Raw genomic sequence first — 23109 nt, 5'->3', positions numbered from 1 at the left:
TAAGGAAAGCTATACCCTTGTGAGACTGCAGAAAAAGATCCATCATTTAATACTCTGCATAGATTTCTTTCCTAAAAAAATTAAAAGAGCAAATGCCTAACTTACCATGCCGAAGTGCTGACTCACTGCAGTCTCCTGGTTGCTGCTACACATCGATTTAAACACAGAAAGCTTCAAGTACACCAGCTAATCACAGCAACTCCCTGATCATGTGACTTACACCACAGAATGTGAAATACAGCATCTTTCAAATTACAACATTCCCTGCCACAGCCTCCTGAATAAACCACATTTAGTGTAAAAGTGCCACAAATTTCAACGAGTTTGTGGATAACACTAAATTAAGGGGAGCAGCTGATACACTCGATGGCAGGACTGCTGTTTAGAGGGATCTCAAAAGGCTGGGGAGCAGGAGTGACAGAAACCTCATTAAGTTCAACAAAGGCAAATACAATAATGCTGCACAGAATAATCCCTTGCAAGAGTACAGGCTGGGGGCCAAATGATCAGAAAGCAGCACTGCACAAAAAGATCTAGGAATTCTGATGAACAACAAGTTCAGCATGTTCTGTGGCAATAAAAGCTACCAGCATATTAGCCTGCATTAGTAAAAGTGTAGCCAGCAGGTTGGGGGAAGTGATTATTCCTCTCTATGCAGCACCTATGAGACCATAGCAGGAGTACAATGACCAGTTTTGAAGTTCCCAGTGTCTAATTATTATTGAAATATTTATCTCCTTTTACCATTTTCTACATAAACAGCCTAGCTGGCTGGAAGCATGGGAAAGGCTCTGGGCCAATGACAGAAAATTTGGAAGCGAGTATCTCCCACAATCTGTCTTCTGCACCCAGAAAGCAAGGACTCCTCCTCTTTGTGTCCTTTCAGATCTGGTCCATATAGTGTGAACAAAAGATTCTGTCCTTAAACATACAAATAACCAGACTGGAGAATCAACAGTCAGACAAAGAAAAATCTCCCATTTTCATGCGGATGTGGTAAGATCTGTAACAGGACCTGCTATGGTAACATTAAAAAAAAAAAAAAAAAAAAAAAAAAGTGAAATTTCATCAGCCCAGCAACAGAAGTTGAGAGACAGTACTTCTACTTCTAGCAACAGTGAGTTGCATTATGAAGGTTTTACACATTTTTTTAAATCACTGGCCAGTACCAATGCCAAAATTTCAGCTTAAATGTACCATTCACTCATTCCTATGCCCACATTGGAGATCTTGTGAAAAAGAGTGATTTTGGGTGAGAACATTTAAACTAAATATCAGATATTGCTTTTAGTGTCATACAATAACGCAGATGTGTACAACATTACTGTCTTTACCAATAAGCTCTTTGATCCTACACTGAAACAAGAACAACTTGAATAATGCAATATAACATGTAAAATCAGAGATTAAGTGTTAAGACTTACCTATTACTGATTCAACTGTGTTACTGCCAGAATAGAACGGGAAAGCTTTGGCACTGATAGCAGAGATAGTTGTAGGAGATGAACTATCTGATCCAACACTGGAGGCCAGACTGGAAGTTATACTTGAAGCAAGTGGGTTAACCACTGAAAAAACACTGAGATGGTTCTGTTAAAAAAAAACAAACAACGTATGTACATACACACGAACACACTTGCACAGATGTATGTACAAACATATAACATAAATAGAATATATTTTTTAAAGTAGTTATTTTAATTCAAACAGAAAGAAATCCAGAAGAACCCTCTGAATGAATAGATTAGGATAATTTTCCTTATCATTTACCAGCAAGTGCATTTCTCCAGTATGGCTGGACATCACTACCATATGAGGGAACTCTGCTTTCAGAAAAAAGGTATTTAAATACTTGCAAGTAAGTTCTACAAACATAATTTGTTAGCTGAAGTCTGATGCTCCTTTTCAAAAGGAACATATCTATTGAGGAATTGTACCATTTCGTTACGCATTCATAAGCAAATTATATTTTATATTATTTTTTTGATCTGCAAATTTTCTCATTTAATCTAAATGCAATGGTGCATAAACTGGTCTTTGGTGTAGGTAGTTGACGAACATGACTGCACTGCACACATGCATCACATTATACAAGGACCTGTACTGGTGCTGCGTCTTTCTAGCGGAACTTTTTTTTCCACACAAATCACACATTTAAATTATAAAATATAAGAAATGCAAACAAAATATAACCATATAACATTCTAAACTGGAAAATAACTTCATAAAGTCTACAGGAACATGGTGAACAGTTTCCCATACATGAATTCTTTTTGTTGTTTATTGTTTATTTATTCCCTTCAATCCTATAGTTAATAAAAACAACATTTAGCTGTGACTGAATCAATTCACACATCCTCTTATTGCCTTCTGTGTGACAAGCAGTGATTGTGCAGTATCTACTCTCCTGATTTCTACCAATAGCACAGAAAATTTCTATTTCAAAGCTAGATATAGTGCAAGATTGAGGCCGATAATGACCATGAGAATTAATATTTTTTTTCTTTAAAAATGGGCACAAACTGAAATACAGAAAGTTTCACTCAGACACAAATATTTTTTTTACTTCAATGGTGGCCAAACACTGGAATATATTGCCCAGAGAGGCTACAGAGTCTTAATTTCTGGAGATATTCAAAACACTACTAGACAAGGCACTGAGCAACATGCTCTAGCCGACCCCACTTTGACAAGGGGATAGATGGCCTGCAGACCTCCAGAGAATCATAGAAAGGTTTGAGTTGGAAAGGACCTTTAAAGATCATCTAGTTCAAGCCCCCTGCTGTGGGCAGGGACACCTTTCAGTAGGTGAAATGCTTGAAATGATGCTCAAAGACCCACCCAACCCAACCTTGAACACTTCCAGGGAGGATGCATGCACAACTTCTCCGGGCAACCTGTTCCAGTGCCACACCACCCTCATAGTAAAGAATTTTGTCATTATATCCAATCTAAATAGGATAGGATTCTTGGGTTTTAAGCCTGATCATGATCCCTGTCATTGGAGAAACTTGGTATCAAAGTTAACACAAGTAGGAGAGGCAATACAGGCTTTTTGTATTACTGAAAAATCATCAGACTCAAAATAAATCCCCTTTTGGGCTGCCCCATCTTAAGCTGAGGCCTCTTGGTGAGAGGGAAGTGAAGAAATTTCACACACCCACACAAAGCTGATGGATTTTTTCAGTTAGTTCTCTTTCTCCCCAGCATAAACACCTGCATATACTAGACTATTTAGTCTCTTTTTTCCTCCCTAACATATTTACAAACAGCAAGCTTCTTGTCCCACCCTATGCCTACAGACAGATGCACTCTCAAAGATTCCTTTCCTTTCTGTTTTGACAGACCAAGACTGATTTTATCTGTGACTTCAAAACTCTGTTCTGGAGGATTTCTAAATAGAAGGGAGAGACAAAATAAACAGAAACGAGACAGGATAGAAAGGTTACTAAAAAAAAGATGTCAACAGCTTTATAATTGCATAGCAGAACTTCATACATTCTGCACTATTTAAATGGAAATTAAATAACACCTTTTTTTTAAAAAGAAGAGAATTAAACCAACTTGCTAAGTATTCTTAGGATCACTGGATAATAGGAAAATTCAGGTTGGAAGGAACTTCAGGAGGTCATCTAGTCCAACCTCCTGATCAGAGCTAGGTCATCTTATGAAGTCAGATCAGGCTACTCAGTGTTTTAGCCAGTCTAGTCTTGAAAACCTCCAAGGATGGAGACTGCACAACCACACTCAGCAACCACTGCTTGACTCTCCCCATAGTGAAAAAATTTTTCCTTACACCCAGTCTTAGCTTCATGTTTCAACTTCTGCCTGTTGTCTCTTGTCCACCCAGTGTGCACCACTGTGAACAGGCTGGCTCAATCTTCTTGACAACCTCCTCATAGGTATTGGAAGGCTGCTACAAGGTCCTTCTGAAGCCTTCTTTTCTCCAGGCCACACAAGATTTGCTTCCTCTCCTCGCAGGACAAGTGCTCCTGACCATCTTCGCAGCAATCTGCTAAGCTTGAACTAGTTTACTGATGTAATTCAAGTACTGTGAGCCCAAAACCGGATGCAGTATTCTAGATGGGGTCTAACAAGTGCTAAGCAGAAGGGTAACCCCTTCCGTGATCTACTTCATGCTCCTGTTAATACAACCTAGGATAACGTTGGGCCTTCTTTGCTGCCAGAGCACACTGTTGGCTCACATTCAGCTTGCTGTCTACAAAGACCCTCAGGTCCTTTTCTGCAGAGCTGCTTCCCAGACAGTTATTTCGTGTTCTGAGCCTATATTGATGCAAGAGGTTCTTGCTTCTCAGGTGCATAACTTTGCACTTGTCTACTTATAAACTGGTTCACATGCTACCACTCTTCTATACAGAACTCATAGGATCCACCTCTAACTATCTTGTGTTTTCTCTTCTTACTTATTCTGCACCAATCCTCCTGCTTTTTAAATGTAAGATACATTTTAATCCTCCACTTTAGATTGCACACTCCTGTGTGGCTGCATGAATGGCAAATGTTACCATTCTCTTCTGTTCTCATTTATCTTGATCATTGTCATTAACAAAGCATGAGGGTTCTTGTTCTAGAAGTGCAAAGCTGGCAGAGTTTTAAGGTCCTTTGCATATATAGAATGACCTCTAACACCTCATCGATTTAGCTTCATGACAAGTCAAAGCTATGCCCTCTTCCCTGTCACCGTAACCATTTTTCTAGTTTTGAGCATCTGATGCTTGAACAACTGTATCATCGTCTTCCTTCTAGCCTTCTTTAAATTTTATCAGTCCACCCCCAAAATTAAGTTAATCCAAAATTTCACTGTGAAAACTCTGCCATGGACTTGCTATAATCAAAAGCATCCTCAAATTGCCTCATATTCTTCTCATCCCTGTTACTCCCTGCAGCACACATCTATTGTACATTTTCAGAGAACGTAGACCCGGCTGTCCAGGACCATGTCCAGACAGCTTTTGCATAACTCCAAGGAGGGAGACTCCACAGCCTCTCTGGGCAACTTGTTCCAATGCTCAGTCTCACACGCACAGTAAAAAAGTATTTCCATACGTTTAGACAGAACCTCCTGTGTTTCAGTTCGTGCCCACTGCCTCTTGTCCTGTCACTGGGCACAAATTTTCCTTAGACTATGCTGTAAAGCGCCACATAACTTTGGTACTGCATTAATAAATTATCAAAAAGGGCCAAATATTTACAGCATTTAGCTTTTGGCAATACCTGCTTGTTGTCTTGTTCATTTATTTTCTGCTGATTCTCAGCTGGGAAGCTTCGATGCTTTGCCTGAAAGAAGAAAAATCCCTGCAATATATGAACTTCATGAGTCATTGCTGTAAAATATATTATTAGTTTATGAAATGTCAGTGGCATCTCTGTAATGCTATCTTCAACAGGCTGACTTCATTTCCCTCACTACAGTCCCATACGGAGAATTAAATTTTAATGATCATAGAGTAAATCTACATGGAAAAGAAACCACAGTTGCAATTGTTCCACCTATATGCATACTTGAGCAGGTGCAAGTTATTTCTGGTCCAAAAACTAAGTAGCCATGTTAGCATTATGCTGTGACAGAAATAACATGTCCCAAATGCTCACCAGCTGGGGAGTACTTCTCTAAGAGGCTGGTGGGATAGGAGACTGAGGCAGCCAAAAGTTTGAGTGGAACTGCCTAGATTTTCCCTTAAAGTGATCATGCTACAAATAACAACAACAACAAAAAATCAAATGTAAGGGCAGATTTTCTTTGAGCACCATTTTATAATAAGGTAACTTTTGAAACAAGTGAGACATACTCAAATAAAAGGGAATTTAAGCAACTTCTCTTTGCCCACTGTGTTCTTGCAGAGCAGGATCAAAGGATCTCTGTTCTTTTCAGGTCAGTAATTTTCAGTGACTTCCTGAATTGCAGTAAACTCTGCAAGGTGCTGTCTCCTTAAGAAAAATGGTTCTTTCTGCTGCCTTTGAGCAGTCTTGTTGAGTTTGTTCCTTGTTTCTTTTGGGAGATTCCTAATCTGTCTTGTAGCGAAAGCTCGCCAGCAGTAACAACTCTCCTCCTCTTTATATGCCTCCCACCACTCCAGGTACTTTTTTATCAACTGCAAAGTCCATCACTGCTTTCTCTCTAGACAGGTTCAATGTGGTCACTAAAAGGCAAGCACCTGACGTTTCTGCCGCGGAGACATATTCTTTGTAGCAGTACATTACTCACTAATTGTGACCAAAACAGCAAAACAGATCTTCACCAACGGTTACATTGTTTCTCAGTTATTGCTGCCTCATGTCCAGAAAGCAGCCATTTGGCACTGTAACTGTCTTGCTTCCATGACATTTGATCAATGATCACTTGATCCCTATATCAGGAGATGGCAATCTTTCCTGTCATAAAGACTAGCTCTCTAACCTATAGTCTGAACATCTTACATGTAAGAATGCAATCCTGCCTGGAGAACTTTAAAGTAATGATCTTGCCATCACCTACAAGAAGTTACCATTTACAAAAACCACTGTCCTTCCTTTCATTCTTTTTCTGTCTTTTACTGCTGCACTTCTTTGTGCATCTCAGGTCACAGAAATCAATTCTGACAAGTCACAGCTTTGCAAGAAGGTTGATCAGCTTGGCTGCGCCTTATTTAAAAGCGCCATTGGAGCTCCTTTTTTTAAACAGTTCCTTTCTGACAATTTAGAAGTGTAACCAGTATTATAACAGAGCAAGAAAAAATAAGCTTTAACAGGTAAATCCTGCACTTTCAGCTTTTTTCTCACAGGTCAACAGAGCTGTTTCATATCCCTGAAAAATATCAGTCTTCCCTTCTCCCAACTGTCTCTAGCATTGCCCGTTTTCTCCCCATCCCCTGACTAAAGGACTATAACTCCTCACCAACTTCAATTTCAACAACTCTCCTCTCATTGGTAATGCTACAGATCTCTCTCTCTCTCTTCAAGAGGCTTGTTATATTTTATCATCTATGTCTGTCTCAGCAATGAACTTGCCCAAGGAGAGAGGGAGAAGAAATAGACTGAAATTAATCGAAGATTGGAACTCATAATTAGTATCAACAGCCAGAAATTAATGCATCTTTTCACCATCAATTTTTGACAATAATTAAAACTGAATCCTACCAAGTCTAGCTATGATTTTTTTTCCCATTGTTATCTTGCTCTGTTCTTGGCAACACGGGCTCAAAATGACAATCATAACATTTCTGCAGATTCAGAAATTTCTGCATATCAGCTGAGCTGCAGTGACTGCACGAGTGTTCGTGGCCTGTGACAACTGTAAAGTAATTGGATGCAGTTTAGCTCGCTAAAGAAGAGGGTTCCAAACTCTATGTTCTAAATTATCAAAAATCAGTGCTGATATATGAGGCAGACAATATTTTCTGCTGAATCTAATTTGACTTAAGATCGCATTTGTACTTCTAGACCCACATTACTCACATACCTGATCTTCTCGTTCAAAGCCTGGCGCTTTTGGATAGCTAGATGTTGGTGAAGAAACACCTGATGTGCTAGACTCGGAACACAAAATGCCATTTGCTAATGATCTCTGTCTACAGAGAGGTCCAAGGGGTGATAAAGAACTAGTGCTACCAGAACTTGATGTTACAGATGGACTTGAAGAACAGCAAATCTGTAGAAGATAGAAAACAATGTCTAATATTCTTGATGATATTTTTTTATGTTTACAGCTATAGCCTCCCTCTGTAACACAATCAGTTGGAATTATAAATTAATTTCAGTCTTATGTAAATACAACACTAAACTTTGATTTATTTGTATATATTTTTGGTATTAGCTTAAAAAAGTAGCAGATGACAAAAGTAACATGGAGCTACTATAAATATACAGACTTCCAAAGGAGATGCATTTGTACACACCAGAATATAGCCTTGTTTGGTCCCTATGCATAAAATGAATCACAGGTGGAGATTACTCTACTTAATGGATATTAATTTACAATAATGGAATACTTGCTTTCTGACAATCCTGATTTCCATTCATTCATGTAGTTCTTAATTTACAGTTTAATGCAAGCATTATACAGCATTTCACTCTTTTAAAAGAATTCATCCAGATCAAGCCAAGCAGTTCAAAAAGAAAAAAGACATGTAGAATCTTAACAAAAAGCATCTCAATGCTTGTTTGTAAATATCAAAAGGCTGTTTTCTGAGATTCTTAAATATTAAAATGTTTATTGATTAATAAATTAACATTTTAATATTTAAACACATTACTGAACGTATAATTTTTAGTTCTGCTGTACATTTTCCAGAGAGTTTTAAACTTCTAAAGTAAAAGGCTTAAGCTGAAGGTACAATCTGTAAGTAGGTCTGGACAATTTTTTTGCTAAAAGTACAATTCTGATCAACCCAAAATTTATGAACTCAGGTGCCAGCATCCTACAGTATGTTTGAGTGGAACTGTGGGCATTGCTTGTTTCTACATTTTTTAGGTAAACTGTTCAATTTTCTGAAACTAGATTTATAACTAGACTCACAAAGGCAGTAGGGAAATAGTTGCATCCTACGTTTATGCCTAACAGCCCAGTGGTGAGAACACTCAGTGATGATAAACATTTCAATCCCTTCTGCGCTTGTTTTGGAACAGCATCTGCCAGCTCTCAAGGAACTGAACTAGTCAATACAATAATGGAGTGAAATTCTGCCAAAATTATTTCGGTTTGTTTAAATGCAAAATACACACTGAATCAGACAGACTGAACAAGAATAACTATATACTTTGCTGTTAAATTCTCGATTTAGGGTTAATCCTAACCCTTAAATTTACTCTACGCTCCAAAGAACGTGAAAGTATTTTAAGCAAATCAGGATTGTAACAGGAGACACCTCTCTCCCCAGAATAGTATAACCTCAAAACATCCCTCTTGAGCAGCAGGAACTTCAGATTCAAATTCCTGTAAAGCAGGTAGAGGACAGACATGAACCTAGATGAAGGTCTTAACCCTGGACAGAAAAAAAACACCTCCAACAAATACAAGCCCTTACTCACTGAAGATTATTACCTATGCATTCACTCACTCCTATCCCTAAAGAAAATCTCCTGTCACAAACCTTATCTGTGTGGAGTTCTGTAATTAGGTTGCTTCTGAAATCCAAAGACAGCTTCTCTACGCAACAGTCTGAAATGTACATATAGCCTGAGAGCTGACAGAACTAGAAGAGCAGGCATCACAGCAAAAATAATTAAATTGATAGTCAAGTTTTACTCAGACAAAATTCCTTCTGAAGTCAAAGGGTGAAGAATTCATGTTTTGACCACAAGCTTGTTACAACATGCAAGGTTTCTCTTTCTGTTACCATTTACTCTAAATCCAAACCTGAGGATTGCCCCTGTGTGTGGCGATGCTAAGTTCATCTCCAAAATACTGAAATCCTTCCTTTATGCTAGACAGAAAAAGAAAATAAAAGGACACTGCCAGGAAAACAAACATTGCTCAAGTGAAACGAAAAAAAATATTTTTTTTTGTCAATAAAAACATGCTAAGGTATTCAGTTCCATATCAAAAGATTTTGAAAACTTTTTATTAATAACATAGTTACATCTTGTAAGTACACTTAAAAACATAGTTCCGGTAGCACAAGGCTGCTTAATGTAGCAGACAAATATGTAAGATAAAATGACTAAACAGCGAAGGCAGACTAACACCCAAAATAAGATACTAATCTAGATAAGCTACTGATTCAATTTAATGATGAGTTCCCTCATCTGCAAAGAATGTTTCTCAGATGCATATTTCATGTCCACTCTTTCAGCTAGGCAGGCAACATAGATTATTTTACTGACACAGGAAGATGTACATCATTGTTGCTCCCCTACAATGTGACCTAACGAAGACCAGGGGAAGAGGGAGGAAGGAAGATAACCATTATGGATTACTTGTCCTGAAGGGTTACCGGCAGACAACAGAGCCGTAAGTGGGGAATGATGCCCTGGGCTTGAGGTACAGCACTACTGGTCAAGATCAGATGACACCACATATGTAGACCATTAGATAAGACCATAAGGTACCACTCATGGGATCCTTCCGGTTACAGTAGATATCAATGGTGGCATTAACATATATATAGCTGTAAGCATTAAGAGCTTACAACACAATTTTGTGTACTTTTGCTCTGAAAAACTAAACTAAACTAAAACAATCACTCAGTCCCCAAAGATGCAGACAGCATTATCTGATTACATTAATGTTTAGGCTTTCGGTCTTAACCTCTGAAGAGTCCACCAGGAGGACAATAGACAGAGATAGCCTCTACTCTGTCTTTTGTATTTTTCAGAAAAGAAAACTTAGTTAAGTTTTAATAACTGGATTACACACTACCACAAATTTTGTGTGACTCAACTTGCAAAGAAAGTACAAAGAACTCAATCAAATAAAGCAGGAAAAGAAAATGGGTCACGTAATAGCCACAGTAAGTTAAACGCAAAAGCAAGAAAAAAAAAAAACTTTCAAACCTAGCCTGAATGTACAAGGCTACTACATAGAAAAATCACTCTTTTTGGGCTGAAGTTATTATTTAGAATTTATTCCTCCCTATCTCCTGTCTGCCCCTATACTGTATGTTTATACCCCTAACAACATAAAAAAATGCCCTGTTGGGTTAGACCCAGACTAATACCCTGTTACCAAAAGAGGCAAGAGAAGATGATATTTAGGGAGAATGCCTGATCCTGGTCATTATCTATAGTCATCAAAGATAATTCTTGAGGCAGAGGAAATAAATGGAGGATTTTCACCTCCCTTCCCTCTGTGAGAGACTCCTCTAGGTCTGGCGAAGATGCTCTGGCCCAAAATGTCAACATTGATCGGGACCCTCTTCCTTTTTGCCCAGGCTTATATGAAGCATCTCCTCTATGACTCAAGGCTAGGTGGACTCCACAGAGAAGCCATGACAGGTTACACTGCCACTCACATGACAAGAAATAATTTATTCTCAAGTTCATCCCTTATGGCTTGGTACAGTATACCTGCAAGACCACTGCTCCTGTATCTCTCATCTCTCATGCTCTTTGCACAGAGTAAGACACAAAGAACATCTGAGAAATGTCAAGGAACCTATCATTAGAAACAGCCATACAACTTAGTGCAGTATTGACAACAAGATGGTGAGTGAACATGTATTTTGTATCAAGAGGGACTTGGGATTCACAGTTAACATTAAGTTGAATGTCAGTACTAACATAAAATGAGTGTGATATTAGTATTAGAGACAAAGAGAGTGCCGGGGAGGGGAAAGAGAAACTATCAATGCTTACTTTTTGTTCCTCAATGCTGCAGAATTTACATTTTGGTATCAATGTTTGTATGAACAGCAATGTTCTCAGCACTACTGATGCTAGGAAATCTACTGCCAATTGTTAGTCTTATTTTTTTTTTTTTAAGGCTTCTTCTTCTTTATTAAGACAGAAGCACAAACAACAGAAGCTAGAATTCATACAGTTGCCTCAACTCTGGAGAACGCTGTCAACATGATCTTTGGAAACTACTCTACAAATGTAACTTAACATCTGTGGCATTTGATTTTCTCTGTCTGGGATAAAGAGACCCAACATATTTAAGTACTCTTCAGGAACGCGTCCCTCCTAAAAATGGAAATCTGCTCTGCTGCATAGTCAGACATAAGCACAGGAAGGACACAGTTCAACCCCTAAGGATTCAGAGTCTAATTAAAGACCAGTACTTGCTGACATTCCTTACTTTACAGGGGCTCAGCTGTAAATCTTCAGATTCATTTTTAAGCTTAACTAAACACTGCAGTTGGATATATTTCAGATTACCTCTCACTTTCACAGAGGTTACAAAAGAAACACTTTCTCAATTTTGCGTCTTTGCTCAAGGTGAAAGGAGGACGCATGAACATTTCTCACACATGAACATTTCTGGAACATCTCCCTTATGAGGAGAGGCTGAGGGAGCTGGGTCTCTTTAGCTTGGAGAAGAGACTGAGGGGTGACCTCATTAATGTTTATAAATATGTAAAGGGCAAGTGTCATGAAGATGGAGCCAGGCTCTTCTCAGTGACATCCCTTGACAGGACAAGGGGCAACGGGTGGAAGCTGGAACACAGGAGGTTCCACATGAATATGAGGACAAACTTCTTTACAGTGAGGGTAACTGAACACTGGAACAGGCTGACCAGAGAGGTTGTGGAGTCTCCTCTCTGGAGACATTCAAAACCTGCCTGGACGCGTTCCTGTGTGATATGGTCTAGGTAATCCTGCTCCAGCAGGGGGATTGGACTAGATGATCTTTCGAGGTCCCTTCCAATCCCTAACATTCTGTGATTCTGTGAGCAACCTGGTCTAGAGGAAAGGTGTCCCTGCCTGTGGCAGGGGGGTTGGAACTAGATGATCTTTAAGGTCCCTTCCAACCCAAACCATTCTATGATTCTATAGAAGCGTGCCTTAACAAGGGTCACATCCTCATAATGTAACCGCACAGACCTTGGCCTCTTAGGTTCTTAGGAAAAAATCATTTGTCACTATTCTTCACTGCAGCTAAATTGCTTAGAAAAAGAGCACATAGAACAAGCGATACATTCTTTCCCTTCGTTCTTGCCTAGTCTAGGCCTTGGCTTACAACTGAACTTCTACAAAGAAAATGAGGAAACATATACCTATAAAACTAGTCATATTTCCTATGAAAAGAGCAGCTTCTTGAGTTTCTTGATTTGCATTATATTTTGTGGCTTTAAATGTACCATTATATTGCCTACATTTGGGGGGAGGTGGAAGGGAAGATGACAGAAAGAGGAAACATGTAGGTATTTTTAATTAAGCTGTAAAACTAATTTTGCTCTCAAGTTAACTTATTTCTTTCCTATGTCCCTCACTGTCTCAGAACACTAATTCCACAGTAAAGGAAGCATGATTCATCACCATTGTTCAGGCTTAGATTATGCACATGTAATCAAACTCATTTGCATTATCACAGCTTAATAAACTATTATTTACCAAATGAGTGTTGTAACTGATCACGTGCACATGCTCAAGCCATCTCAGTTATGAAGTAAAAGAGACAACTTGAGGCTTAATGAAGGCAGCAGAATGTTAGCACTGAGTCTGCAATCAGGATGAACTATGAAGGCACACAATCTTTACTGCGACTGAGCTTACAAGCACTGACTTCTTCAACTGTGCTAACTCGAACACGTGATCAAGTACTTACACATCTTCCATAACACTGGAAAGTAATCAACCAGCTAGAGAAAGCCTAGAAAGTAGCAGCTGTGACTATGGTTGCACACACTGAGACAGCCTAGTTAATCCAACTCTCATGGCACTATGAGAAAAACAGACATAGGAGAAGACCATTTGGGTATGTTAAATTGCAATAAATTTGCAGGATATAAATGAGAACAGTCGAAATGAAGGGATGAAATTCAGGTGAGGCAGAAGCTTATGGCTGAGAATGACGCATATGTATGGGATGCAGAAGACTGCATGCCAGAGAGATTATTTTGGCAAAGGTGACTGAGGAAAGGGGTAGATAGCAAAAGTGACTGGGGAAAAGGGGTGCATAGCACATTGGATGATGAAACATTACATAGCTGAAGATTCATGGAAGGACATGCAAGAAGTAATGGAAATATGAGTAAATGTGAAGAAGTGTTAACATAACCAATTTCATTAACCAAGTACGGCATCAAAGTTTAAATGGTGCAAGAAATGTAACTGAAACATGGATCAAGCTATTTCAAGACTTGTATGCACAGAAATATTCAAGAAACCTAGTCGACTATCATTTCCCATAACTGAGAAGTTCAGATACATGTATTTTACCAGTGCAACAGAAGAAACTATAAGGAAGACCCTCTTAAAGATAAATAGTGAAAGAAAATAAATTTATGTCCTAAGAAAGAAGCGGTAGGAGAATGAGTAAAAACTAGTGCTCCTTCTGGCAATTAGATGACACTGAAGAGAGCGTGAAAAAGTAGTAATGGTTAAGAACAAGCAGTAAGAGCTGAAAAGTAAAAGTTTCTGGTGTAAATGCAGCTCCTAAACAAGACACATAGGAGAGAAAAACACAAACCATGAATGTGAGTTGCTTGGATATGGAAAATGGCGGGAGGCAGGAAAACAGACTGACTACTTATATACTAAAATTAAGCAGTTTACAGCAGATGGAGAAGGTGAAAGCAAGTAAGCAACAAAACTCGAGAATTAAACATGGAAAAAAGGAGAACCAATCTGCTAATGAAAAATCAGGAACTGAATATTCAGAAAAACAAACAATGGAGTGCATGAAACAATGCTGCAGGTAAGTAGGCAAGTGAAAAAAGACACAACGTTTTGCCAGACATCAGAAAAAAAGTTGGCCACGTGCAATAAAACTTCAAGTAGAAAGTACAGGGAATGGAGTAGTGTCAGCTTTTCAATTTTCACACTTAACAGTAGTACAGGAAGAGACTCACTAAGCACAGAATGGAAAATGTACACAGTGTTCGTCAGACTCCTAATGACTAACAGAAAAATGCATGTATATGGAAGAAGATTCCCCATAGCTGGAAGGTGTATTAGAATAGTTAGTGGTTTTAGCTGTACCTAAATCATTCATGAAAGGCTAAGATTCGTGGAGAAGAGATGCATTTACGGGTCTCTCCTGAAAGCTTCAGAGACTTAGCAACAACAAAATTAGCTTCCTAAACAAAAAGGCAGGACCCTCTCTCAGAACCTTTCATATACAGAAGTAGACTTTTGCACTGGGAACCTAAGATAAAACATAGGCATATTGGTATCTTTAGTCTCAATCTACAAGACAGCAATATGAAGCTACATGGAAGAAACCCAGGAGTTTTAACAACTGCACTATTTATTGGCAATTCCTTTTAAATATTATTTAAAATATGTCCTTTTATCTGATTTCTAACCAAACAGTATAGATCAACAGTGCTGGAAAGCTAGAAGTGAAAATTCTGGGAATAAATGTGTATGTACTTATGACTCTGCACTGCAAATGAGGTAAGAAAAATGCAAGTCAGGAGAGAACAAGAGAGATGTCACTATCTTTATATATTATTTTGCAGTAAACATAAAACCTAACAAAAGGATCTATTCCAACTGGTACTAAAAAGAAGATAATAAAAGCTCTGCAATATATCTTTCTCCTTCCTCTCCCCCATTCTTAACTGATAAAATTTGCTAATATAAACTACATTTATCACCCTTGTAATCAAACACCTCTCTACACACTGCATGTACTGCACAACTGTAAGAAGCTTTAAGTATAAAGCATGTTCAGGTAGGACATCAATTCATTCCTAATGTTAACAAATTAGGGCAGAGAAGAAGGCTGGGATCAGGCAAGATCTTCCATGAATGATACCTTTCCTATAGAAAAAGAGCGACATATGTAAATTAAGCTGTCCTGTAGTTGTATATTTGATTAACAATGATGTTCTTCACTGTAGCATTCAAAATATTGCATCTAAAGACAAAAAACAAGAACAGAAAACACAAATAATACATAGTTAAATCTGGTGCCAAGGGCAGACATTCCATTTAGACTTATAGTACCAGTTAAATATTACTGCCTGACACTTACTACAGCTGTGGTTTTTTTCTCTTTTGCTGAAGTACAAAGAAATAAAAAACAGACGTTTAAGAAGTAAAATAAACATTGTATATTGACATAGTGATTATTATTAGTAACTTTTCCAGAATTATTTACACTTACATTTCCAGACTGCCCACTGCTATTTGTAATGCTGTTTGTAGAGTTAAGACTGCTGCTCCATTCATTTGCAATTCCTATGCTGTCTGTTGAAAACAGGTGAGCGCCTGGCTTTGATTGACAACCAGTCTGCAGTATGACTACATTCATGGTGTCCTCTGTTGAAGGAATCCCCAACAAATTACACACAGATTTGATACTTAGCTGTGTGAATTTAACAATTACATACCTAGTACTAAACACAGCACCTGTCACATGGAAACATCAATCACACACAAGAAATCTCTTTTTCTTTAAATATAAGCATAAAGGCAAGGTAAGAATAATATAATTCACCATTATGTATTTGTGGCTACTAACAAATGTGATACTCTTTATTTACTTGCTCCATCAAAAACTGGAGGGAGGTAGATCAAAATTCATATATTTAAAGTATCCTAGATTTTGCTTTATTTTCCAGAATCTCTAAGACACCAGGGTTTAAAGACAACAAAGGTAAACTGTGACTGTAAAGATAACAATGGCATAATAATTATAGGGTTCTTTCGTTTTCTTTTTCCAGTCTAGAACCAACTGTCTTAATCATGAAACAATTTGAAGAGAATATGGGACTTGTACTATTTAACTTAAAAAGGAACAATAACCTATGAGAAAGTTCATTATTAACTTATATGTAAATTGTGACCAAGGACTTGTTACAATTACTTTGCTATTCCTCAAAGGCTACTTTGTTAAACTATTAAATGTCTTAGATATTTGATTCTTTAAAAGTGGAATATATTAAGGAGATTTAGACTTCTAGTTTTACAGGCAAATTATGAGTTAACAAAAAATTTTTTCTTCAGTAAGCAATTACAGTTAATAACATTCCTCACCTCATAATCCATGCACACAAGATATCAAAGTAAGGAAGTCAGGACTGAAAACAAAATCTCTTAATAAACTCTACAGGTACAGCAAGATTTTTTTCATCTCTAGCCACTACTGCATTTCTGAAGGGGTAATGATAAACTACAGTTAAAAGTCGAATTTAAACATTTCTCTCTTCTAGAAACAACAAGTAGCTCTGACAGAGTGCCCGAAAGTACAAGCCCTAATAGGAAACAAAATGAGACACACAGACACCTCTCTTCAGTGGAGATAGCATAGCTGAGGATTGTTTCTAATGATGTGAGTTTTTTCTATCTAGCATCTGATTTATCACAACTCCACTGCCTGCTTACTATATGATCCAATGCTTTACCAAATATTTCCATTACTGTATAAATTACAAATGTAGGGATGTGGCTCTCAAAAGAGAAAGGAAAAAGCTACTAGTAAGTACCAATATACACACAAGTCCAGTCCAGCCACACCCAAAAAAAAAAAAAAAGGAAAGGAAAAAGAAACCATAGAGGTTGCAAAGATGATGTCACTAGACCCCTGCTGTTCCTCCTACAGAATGAGAGTACAAAGAACAGCTGGGAAGACAAACAGATGTGCTGACGTTTTGTGATTTACTCTCACTTTCACTATATATCATCTCATTGTACAGCTGCTTGCCCAGAGCAAGTCCAGTCAGCCATCTTATGTCCAGTCAACCCTCACATGTTCAGTCAACCCTCACACTGTCATAGGAAAACCCACTATCTGATTCATGCTCTCTCTTAAATCTTCATTAGCTTTTTTTTTTTCTTGACACAACCACATACTCATCCAATACTCTATAAATGAGTGTAAGTATAGTCATACCACCCTAAAAGGGTAGTATAAGACTGCTTTCCAAACATTTCAAAGAGAAAAAATCTCTCCTTTCTCTTTCCAAGGTATTTAGGGAGAATAGCATAAGTAGTTTTTGCTATTTGTTCAGCCTGGAGAAGGCTCTGGGGAGACTTACTGTGGCCTTCCTGGACCTGAAGGGGCCTACTAGAAAGCTGGAGAGGGGCTTTTTGCAAGGGCATGTAGCGACAGGACGAGGGGTAATGGTTTTAAACTGAAAGAGGGTAGATTTAGATTAGATATTAGGAAGAGACTCTTCCCTGTGAGGGTGGTGAGACATGGGAACAGGTTGCCCAGAGAAGCTGAGGATGCCCCCTCCCTGGAAGTGTTCAAGGCCAGGTTGGATGGGGCTTTGAGCAACCTGGTCTAGTGGAAGGTGTCCCTGACCATGGCAGGGGATTGGGACTAGATGATCTCTAAGGTCCCTTCCAACTCAAACCATTCTATGATTCTATTCTGCTTATTGATAGTAAGTCAGACAGACATTAAATTCAGAATGTGTCCTTCTACATCATTCTAATTTCTTCCAAGAGTGAACATCATACTTTGTGGCCAGCTGCACAAAAGTTACAAATTCTACAGTCTGAGCCTCCCCTAGTCTAACCATATTTTCTCAAAGACCTATAGCTGTTGTAGGAGGTTGCAACTGACTGATAAGCAACAGTCTTATGTGGTGGCCTATCTCATGACGATCACTGAAGCTCATGGAGATTAGGATAAAGCCCTCAAAAAGAACTTCAACTACCAAATGCCAGTGTAGTGGTGCTTCAGCGATTATGTATCAGTAGCCTAGCACTCTATGTAGAAATAGAGTTTTACACTTTATGAGATACATTTTCAGCTATATAGCCTCCTTAGAATTTGCACTAACAAGGCTTGGGTATTACAAATATAAGAGTTACCATGGTCAGGCTAGGTCTGGCCTGGGGAATCCCATCTTTCATGAAGTCAGAACTAAGTTTTTTCATTATTGCAATCTTGGCACCAATAGAAGAGAACAGTCTCGGACGAACAATGTGAAGGCAAATGCCTTGAGTAACGGAAGCTGTTATACAGGAGGTGTGTTCTTTGAAGTGTTTCAAATTCCTGCCAGCAGAATTTCAGTCTGCCCATGTTTCTGTTTCAAAAAAAAAAAAAAAAATCTATTTTTTGTTAAGGTGCCAGTTGTAGTAAGGTAGTCAGTGGACAAGTAAGTGCCACAGAGAGGTGTTCATTATTTTAAGAGTCGGTTACTGAAGTGACCCAACATACCCTAGCTATTCTCTGTTTTGCAAAGGGTGTCAGGGACATATGTCAGATCACACTGCTTCTCTGCTTCTCAGGATCAGGTGCCCTCCCTCCTGCCATCACAAAGTGTCTTTGGGACTACACTGGGCCTACAGCTTCAGCCAATAGGGGAAAAAACAACGAGTGACATTTTTAAGACAATACTGTCTGCAGCCAGGGCCTCAAGGGAGGAATAGTAATAGACCTCATGATCTTCACAAAGGAGGGAGAAAAGGGAAAAAAATGGTCAGCTGGTTCTGAGGAAGTCATTGAGGGAAGCTAGAGAATGTGTGCTTCCACAAGTTATTTCTCACAGAATGATAAAAATTGCTGAGATACATGTACGAATGGTGGGAAATCTTCCTCTACCTATTCCACATAGGTAGGGCTTCACTGAAGTTAGGCGGAAAACACCCATAATTAGTGATTCAAAAAGATTCATGAACCAAGAGTTTCATGCTTTTCATACTGATGGTAAGATCTACAGCTCTGAAACCATTCTCTCCCCCTTCCCTAATACGGAAGGGACAGACACCATTTTAGTCTACGGACATAGGAGAGAGAATGTCAGAGCTGCTGAACTAAGCTTAAAGCTGTTGCCAACAGCAGAAAGGCACTCTTGCTGACAGCAACCAAACACCTAACTTCTGATGGACTATTCAGACTACCAGAGAAAGGGGGTGGGTAGTGTTGCAAGATTTCGAGTTCATTTGTTGAGACTTCCTGCTTACAGAGTCTTCATTCCAGATGATGCAAGCCAGAGAGTTCCAGGGCATGCTGGTTGAGCCATATGTCTCTTCTGATGGACATAAAATTCTGTCTAATGCAATGATACGGAGAAAATTAAGCTGCTGCTGCTTCTCAATTAGCACTGCTAACATGTTCAAAGTCTCAGGAATTCTCTCAGAGTTCTGGAGATTTTTAGAGTATAAGAATTAATCCCACAGAGTAGCAGGATTAGCAACATATTAGAAAGACATCCCTTAGGGAGGATAACATCACCAAATTGTTAAGTTTGGACGTTCGTTCAGCCCTCTTTATCTTCAGTCTGTGTAATGCTTAACTTTTCCTTAGAGATGGAAATCTTATTTATTGTCAATAAGAGCTTCCTGCGAGAATGATTCCTCTCATAGGAATCAAGCATCAACTAGACTGTTAAAGATACTAATGATCAAGACACGCAGAAGTAAATCATGATGGGGTCTCAAAAGAACTCCAATCTCCAAGAGCTCTGCTGAGTTTATCCTGTACACTCTCCATGCTGGAGAGGCAAGAAGGGAGGCAGCATTCAGTATGCTCTAAGGAAGAAAACAGAGAAAATGTAGTCTTCTCCCACTGGAGTTTTGTAGCACGTCACAATTATACCATGCCGCACGTATGCAGTGAATTTGTCTAAATCATACTCTTTCAGCTGTTTCAGGACAGAAAAAACCTAGATACAGAACAGTAAACCCAGTGCCATAAATTACTTCTGTAACAAAATGTGTATTTTCAGACTTTCCTGAGTCAAAGGAGGACTTGCCAACACTGGCAAACAATGAAGGACTTGATTTATGAGGGAGCCCCAACAGCACAAAAGCAAAGGCAGTGAGCTACTTTTGATGTGAAGAAACAGTCAATGCTGACTTCATTGCCATAATGTTTTGAAGAATTGTTAGGTCTTAGAATAATGGGCTCCTTGAAATAAATACAGGAGGTTATTTATCCTTCCTTTTCTTTGAGTAACAAAACCACGGAAAAGTAAAATCGATCATCCTACAGAAGTTAAAAGACAAGTTGACCATACCACAGATTTTCAGAAATAAGAGCTGTGGGCAGCAAGAATGACTCTATTCACCGAAAGTCTTTTAGGTGAGCACATGACACAATAAATGGTTGTACAGAACATCTCCTTTGCCTAGACAGGTTAGACAGAGAGAGGAGACTGCCATTACTTATCATTAGAGAATCAAAAGATCAATACTACTGAACTGCAGAAACTAAAAGCTTTCCAAAATTGATAGGGTCTCTCATCCCTCTTTCCAGCTCTAGAAGCAGAAGGCAAAAAGTAAGGTAGGAGCAGACGTTTTTTTTCTATTAGAAGAATAAATATGAGGTTTTACTGATTACATAATCAAGCAAAAACTACATAATCAATAAAGAAAAGATTTATCACCTATGAGAAACCAGTTACATAGAAATGCTTCAAGTTCTGCCTTGCATCACAACTGAAAAGAAGGCATGAATAGTTGTTGCAGCAACTGCATACTTCACATTCTTGAGTGCAGGAAGAGTGTAGGGGTAACCTAAGTTGATACTACTATTAAAAAGAATCTGATGATGCATACTCAGAATTAATCTGTGTAGATGCATACCAAAGAATTTAGTGCTCTCTTGGAAAAAAATGGTTCCTCTTCCCTTTTTCTGTATATAACAGTTTGAACGCAGTGAAGATGTAAGTGGGCTATGGAGAAAAGAGGACAGCTGACATCATTTTCTCTGTGTTCTTTTTCAGTTAGCTAAGGCCCTAGTTCTGCAAATACTTGCAAGGATGTTTAACTTTTACCTGAGAAGTTTACAATAGGACAGCTAATATATTTTTAAAAGTCAAGTGTGTGTGTAGAAATTGCCAAATCAAGCTCAAAAAGTTACAGGGACAAGCTGCACTTGTAAAGAAAAGCATCTCCTGTTTTGCTGCTGATGCAAATCTGATGCAAATGCAGCAAGCTCCCATAGCAACGTACGGTATTAGAAAACATGGAATGAATTTATAAAAACAAGTGACATCAAACGCCATTTATGCATTAAAATTAATGATGTTAAGTCTCTTCTGTTACTGATGCTTAGAAATGATGGTTCACTTTTATGAACACTGATACAAAATTACAGTTCTCTTACTTACTTTCAACATGTGCAAATGCACAAAATGGACCACGTGGGCAGTAACCTGTTTGGCGCATGTCATTGCACTTTGTAGATTTATATATCTAAACAAAACAGAACGGTGGTTAACCTAAACATTTTTGTTATGTAATGACAAAATAGTTAGAAAACTTTAAAACCTTTAAATGAAAAATTCCGAATATTTACTATCAATACGTATTACACAGTTTTCTCAGAAAATTCAGTTCTTATGATCATTTTCAAAAATAAAAAAGAGCAGAATTTTAAGAAAAGCAAACCTGAGACAAGAGAATCTTAACCCTCTTCTGTATAATAATGAATAGTAAATAACAATAATATTTTAGAAAAGCAGTGTTTAAACTGCTTTGGTTTTCCATGTTGTATAAAACCAAGTCAAACACGGGGAATAAAATGTTCAGCCATTTACACCACTTTAAAAAAAATCTTGCAGGAGAAATTATGAGTAGAGCAGCTTACACAGCTGGGAAAAAAAAAACACACCACAATATATTTTTTTTCAACACAGTTCCTTCACTAGGACACCTCTAATATTCAAATCATCCTAATATTCAAATGTCTTTCTCCAACCTGACTGGGGTGTGTGAGAACTGAAGTAATAGTGACTGTTCATGACAGTAATGATTATGTAAGTTGCTAGTAAGACCCAGATTGTTTATGGCCCTATCAGGATCTTGATGATCTTTGGATCTCACAAGGCTGGGAGGAGGGGCTGACATACTACCATATTAGAACATTATTAAGAACCTATCTAAAAGCACACAGACTCTTTAGAAAATTAATTCTGGTGATTTGAGGATGGAGCCAGGCTCTTCTCAGTGACATCCCTTGACAGGACAAGGGGCAATGGGTGCAAGCTGGAACACAGGAGGTTCCACTTAAATATGAGGAAAAACTTCTTTACGGTGAGGGTGACGAAACACTGGCACAGCTGCCCAGAGAGGTTGTGGAGTCTCCTTCTCTGGAGACATTCAAAACCCGCCTGGACGCGTTCCTGTGTGATATGGTCTAGGCAATCCTGCTCCGGCAGGGGGATTGGACTAGATGATCTTTCGAGGTCCCTTCCAATCCCTAACATTCTGTGACTCTGTGATTCTGTGAAAGTCTGTGGCAAATAGCAGAGGGATCTTTTTGGTTCCCTAAACCTCGGTACTGTGGTCTTTGGCTTTCAGTGTCAGTTTGAGTGATTCATAGCTCAATAAGTAATAATTCTTAGTTCAGAATGCCGCTTCTTCGGCACTTTTGCATATGCTGTGTAAAAAAAATGTTTACCTTGGACTCCTGCCTTAGAGCAAACATGAAAAATGAAACATAAAATAAAAATCAACAACTAGTTCTGTAAGCTCTTTATTTTAGAGCTATTTTAAGCATCTTAGATAAATTTCCCTCTCATAAGTGATTTTGAATTGCAGCTGAAAATGTAGTTGCTGTATTCACTACTAGTTCATGCATAACCCAAAGATCATCCAAGAAAC

General features: G+C 38.4%; 1 protein-coding gene across 9 annotated transcripts in view; it reads right to left on the bottom strand.

Moving 5' to 3' along the window:
- UNKL (unk like zinc finger) overlaps positions 1-23109 on the bottom strand; it is a 58150-nt gene that overhangs the window by 16218 nt on the left and 18823 nt on the right. For 3 of the 9 annotated variants that reach the window (XM_068422590.1, XM_068422588.1, XM_068422594.1), the window contains 5 exons: positions 21615-21699; positions 15713-15867; positions 7460-7648; positions 5236-5316; positions 1425-1590 (listed from right to left, as the gene is read on the bottom strand). In XM_068422590.1, coding sequence (XP_068278691.1) covers positions 1425-1590; positions 5236-5316; positions 7460-7648; positions 15713-15867; positions 21615-21699 — 676 coding nt within the window. The remainder of the gene's footprint in view (positions 1-1424; positions 1591-5235; positions 5317-7459; positions 7649-15712; positions 15868-21614; positions 21700-23109) is intronic. The other 6 variants (XM_068422589.1, XM_068422595.1, XM_068422592.1 and 3 more) reach the window with 6 other exon arrangements.

This window comes from Nyctibius grandis, chromosome Z, assembly GCF_013368605.1.
Source record: "Nyctibius grandis isolate bNycGra1 chromosome Z, bNycGra1.pri, whole genome shotgun sequence".
Classification (NCBI taxonomy): Eukaryota; Metazoa; Chordata; class Aves; order Nyctibiiformes; family Nyctibiidae; genus Nyctibius; species Nyctibius grandis.
Note: the sequence above shows the minus strand (reverse complement) of the source record. Positions and strands in the feature narration are given on the sequence as shown.